This window comes from Ichthyophthirius multifiliis (assembly GCF_000220395.1).
Source record: "Ichthyophthirius multifiliis unplaced genomic scaffold scaff_1120509250940, whole genome shotgun sequence".
In the NCBI taxonomy this organism is placed as follows: Eukaryota; Ciliophora; class Oligohymenophorea; order Hymenostomatida; genus Ichthyophthirius; species Ichthyophthirius multifiliis.
The window spans coordinates 1-5,142 of NW_004086356.1; the positions used below are offsets into that span (position 1 = coordinate 1).

The 5,142-nt window shown below is 16.2% G+C and overlaps 1 protein-coding gene across 1 annotated transcript, besides 6 other annotated features; it reads left to right on the plus strand. All coding sequences in view use genetic code 6, as the record gives it.

Moving 5' to 3' along the window:
• The first annotated feature begins 15 nt into the window (after positions 1-15).
• Positions 16-129: a microsatellite.
• Positions 19-47: a microsatellite.
• Positions 130-1,084: 955 nt separating the features above from the next.
• Positions 1,085-1,135: a microsatellite.
• Positions 1,136-3,042: 1,907 nt separating this feature from the next.
• Positions 3,043-3,098: a microsatellite.
• A 1,020-nt stretch (positions 3,099-4,118) lies between these two features.
• Positions 4,119-4,172: a microsatellite.
• Positions 4,173-4,177: 5 nt separating this feature from the next.
• Positions 4,178-4,209: a microsatellite.
• Positions 4,210-4,324: 115 nt separating this feature from the next.
• IMG5_115470 (hypothetical protein) lies at positions 4,325-4,912 on the plus strand (the record flags this gene model as incomplete). The annotated part of the gene is made up of 1 exon (XM_004034652.1): positions 4,325-4,912. One exon carries the CDS (start codon positions 4,325-4,327, stop codon positions 4,910-4,912), a length of 588 nt encoding a protein of 195 aa, XP_004034700.1.
• Positions 4,913-5,142: the final 230 nt, after the last annotated feature.

Sequence of the window (5,142 nt, forward strand, 5' to 3'; positions counted from 1 at the left end):
TACATAATTTAAAAAAATATATATTTTTTTTAATATATTTTTATTTATTTATAAAAATTTTTTTTTAATATTATATTTTTTTTAATATAGTTATCTTATTTAAATTTAATTTTTTTTTTATATATATTTGTTGTTCATCCTAATAATAAAAAAATTGATTTACTTTTAATTCTACTATATTAGAAAAATAAAATACATAGATATATTTTAAATTAATAATAATATTTAAGAAATTTTTATTACAAGAATTATTAGTCAAATTTATAAATAAATTTAAATTCTTATTCGAATTTTTTTTTTTTTTATTAATAACCAAAAAAATATGTAATATATTTATACAAAAAAATAAGGAAATTTAGTATCTAATATATATTATTAAATTAAATACAATGAAAACAATGAACAATAAAAAAAATTGTAATGAAAATAAATAAATTAATTTTAATTATAATTAAATCAATAATTTAATATATAAATTACTATAAATACAAAATAAATACAATAACAATTATAATTATAAATATAAAAGTAATATTAATATCAATAATCTTAAAATATGGGGAAAAAAATTATATATTTTTCCATATAAAAACAAGAAAAACACTAAATAATTTAATTATATTTATAAAAATTATTAAAATTTAAAACAATTTTAAGTTTTAAATGAAAATATAAAAAATAAAATATTTTTTAATTGAAAGTATATAAAATAAAGATAACTCTATGGATATATTATTAAAAATATATCTAAATTCTATTTGATTTGATACCAATAGTAGTTAAAGCAAAATATTAAAGCTTGTAAAATATAATATAAGTTATAAGTGTGTTTAAAAAAAATTAAAAATAAATAAAATGAAACGATTTAATTTGTTTTACAAAAAATTGACTGTTTATTTTAAATTGGTTTTAAAATTTTATTTTTAGTATAAAATATATAGAATTTTCTAAACATTCTATAAAATAATAAAAAATAAATGTATATAATTAATAATTAAATTTTACATAATTTGAATTTTTTTTGTTTATCATTTTTTATGTATTTTCAAAAAAAATTATATAATTAAAAAACTCTTTACAATAATTTAAAATAATTTTTTATATTTATTAGTTTAAAATATTTATTTATTTATTATACAAATATTATTAGTAATCCATATTCTTAAACTATTTTTATAATTAAAGCCATTAGTTAAATTTATTATATTTACTATAATCCTTATTACTATTGTTTAATATGTTCATTCTTAATTTTATTTTACAATATCTTCAAATTATTATTTATATTAGCTATTTAATTTTAACAAATTATTAATTTTTATATTAATCTCTAAAAGTAAATTTTATTTTTTTCTTAATATTTTAATATCATCTTTTAAATTGTTAAATAAACTAAACTAATAATTAAAAAAATAAAAAATAAAATAAAAAAATATACGCAGTCTTCCAAAATATTTGTATTTAAAATATTTTTATAAACTCTAGAATTAATTCTGAAATTAAACAAAGCTGATTTTAATTTAATTTATAAGTTATCCTTTTGTTTTCCATAAAAATATCCTTTCTTTTTAGCCAACCCAATTTTGACTATTAAAGTAACAATTAATCCTGCATCATAAGTAATTTATTTTCTCATTTATAATCTTTTCAAAACCACAAAAGCTGTTTATTCTAAATTACTTTACTACAAAGTATTAGTAAGCGTTAATGTCATAATAGAAACAATTGACACACCCCACAAACACACAAAAAAACTAATAAACCTTCCCAAATTGGTAATAGCGAAATAATCCCCATATCCAACCGTACACATAGTAATAACAATATTCCAAAGAGAATTCAAATAACTATAAAATAACATTTTATCACTATTTCTAGCCAATGGAGCTTCACAAATTCTAACTGCATACCCGAAAAAAATAATCGATGTTATCATTGCAATAGCCAAAACAGTATAAGGCCTTTTCTAAATACTACATTTTATAACGAAAAGATAATCAGCCTCGCATGCGTACATGTTGCAGACCCTCTATGTTCTATTATTATACCTATAAGATATCATTAATAACGTTCTTATTATTAAAATTATCCTCAAAAGCATTATTAGGGACAATATTTCATTTACATGATAATAATATTCTTCGAATTTTTACGATTTTATATCATAATTATAACTATTTACCATATTTATACGTATATTCCATAACCAAGGTTATGGATGAATAGATGTTATTATTAATTCTATTAATAAGTATTTTATTAAACCTGATTGAAATAAAGTAAGGGGATAAGTGATTGATCTTTAGGCTTTAAACCAGTCCAATTTTGCAATATAACGGACTATTGTTAATAAAAGCATACATACAGTTAGAATTGTAGTTATATATAATAAAGGAATAGCATATTCAGGGTTTCTTTCGTTATATTCGAGATCGTATTCAATCATAACTATTAGAATTGAAAGAAAAGAAAAACAAGAAACGGCTATATCTATAAATAAATATCTATAAAAATATGCTTTGGTTAAACGGCCGTCCTCAAAGCCACCTTATTATTGTTTGGTTTGCGTTTGATTTATTATGCGTTTGAATTTAGATGATCTTTTGTATCTATTATTTGGGCTTTTTTCGCTATCTGATTGATATTCCTTGGATTCTTTAAGTGCAGACATTGAACCTTTTTAGATCAATGATTTCTTTTTTACTTTTTTTACTAGAGAAGTAGAACCTATTGATTGATTTTCATTGATGTAATCTTATTGCTTAAATAATAATTTTTTTTGCATATTTTATTAATTAGTGCTTGTCACAGTTAAAGGAGATTTAATATAATCAATTTTTTCAGAAGGAAATATATTGTCATTCCCTTATACTGGTGAAAAGTAACTTAATAATTAGTATTATTTTTAAGGAGAGTTATATAAATAATTACTATCTGTCATAATATTATTAATTTTTTTCTTCTTATCGATTATGTTTTTTTATATGTATATTTATAAATATTTAATTTGTAAATTAAATATGAAAAACTATTTAATATATATAAAAGTAAATATAATTTTTATTAAAATTTACTAAATTTTTATTAATAATTAAATACTATGGATTCTTGTTTTTTTTAATGTAAAAAATAATAATAAATTTTAATTAGTAAATCAAATATTTATTAATTCCAATTATTATTATATAATAAAATATAATTTTTTTAATTTATAATATTATATTAAATTTTTTATTAAATATACTTTATTTAAATCTATTTTTATTTTATACTTTCTTATAATATTTTATAAAAATATATTTAAAATTAATATTTCTTTTATAATTTCTATTTTTTAAAACTAAAATAATCTAATAAAAAATTAATTTTATATCTTATATATTAAACATATATTATAATACTTAAATGCTAAGTCTATAAATAAATATATAACAAATAATAACAATAAATAAAATTTAATAAAAAAAATATGTAAATAATAAAATACGAAGGATTCAATAAACTAAGTTTAAAATATACTACTCTTTAAAAAAAAAAATATATATTTTTTTGTTTAAATTAAACTAAAATTAAATTTTTGTATGAAAAAACTAATAATAATTAATTATAATGTAAAGTTATATTTAAAATAAACTTAAAATAAAAATGAAAATATTTCAATGAAAAAATTAAATTAATTAATTCATCATATGAACCCTTTTTTTTAAAAAAAAATCGAAATATAATAAGTTAATTTATAAGAAAGCAAGACTTATTAGTAAATTTAATATTTTAAAAAACAGAAAAGTAAAAAAATTAATAACTTAAAAATATATTCAAATTTTTAAATAATATTTATTTGAATATAAAACACAATATGGAAACTTTTTTAGTAATAATTTGCTTTATTGTTAAGTGTTTCCTAGAAATAAATATTATTAAATTTAATTAATTACTAAAGATTTTTTTTAACTAATATATTTAAAATTTTTGTAATAAAATAATTTATTAAAAAGTAAAAGAGATAAATATTTATTTTAAAAGTTTTTAATATTATAAAAATAATAAAAGAAAAATACTTTATTTAATTCATGTTTTTTTATTATAAATAAAATTTAAGTATTTTATGTATATGTAGAAAATAAAAAATAATTAATAAATTAAATAAATAAAATACAATATAATATATTAAAAGAAAAAATATTTATATATAAATATTTATAATATAAAAATATAATTATAAAACAATATAAGAGCAAAATAAATAAAGATAAATAATTTTATTTTTCTCTAAATTTTAAATAATATTAATAATAAAGTTAATAATATATTGTGATAAAAATAAATGAACTAAAATCAAAATATAAAAGCCTTAAAAGAACATTGTATTTATTGTTTCGATGTTTTAATCTCGCTTTTAAATAATAAAAAACCGCCTGTATATCCTTAAAATCTTCCTAAATATAAAGTTCCTTTATTTGTTACATGGCATATCAACCAAAATGATCTTAGAGGATGTATAGGAACATTTTCGCATAACCCAATAGATTAAATGTTAGGTTAATATGCTTAAATAAGTGCTTTCTAAGACGATAGATTCGATCCTATATCATTAAAAGAAATAGAAAAACTTTCAGTAGCAGTAAGTCTTTTAGTAAATTTTGAAGAAAACTTAAAAGCTTTTGATTGGGAAGTAGGAAAACATGGAATTATTATTAGTTTTAAAGATAATGAAAGAGAATACAATGGAACTTTTTTACCTGAAGTAGCCAAAGAATAAGGTTGGGATTAAAGGTTAACATTAGAATATTTAATAAAGAAAACAGGATGTAAAAATAAAAATATAGATGATATAATTCAAAAGATAAACTTAACAAGATATTAATCTTCTAAATTTGAATTAAGTTATAATGAATATATATAAAGATAATGAAAAATTAAAAAAAATAAAAATATTAAAATTGTATTTTTTTTAAAGGAAAATCATTATTATTATTTTTTAAATTCATAACGTTAAGTTTAAATATTATTCATGATTATTCGATCTTGTAAATTGTTTATTTTATTAACTAATTCTTCATATTCATAAGAATTATTTTATTCTTTTAAATTATCAAGTTTGTCAATAAAATTTTAATTTGCATTAATCATTTCATAAAAACT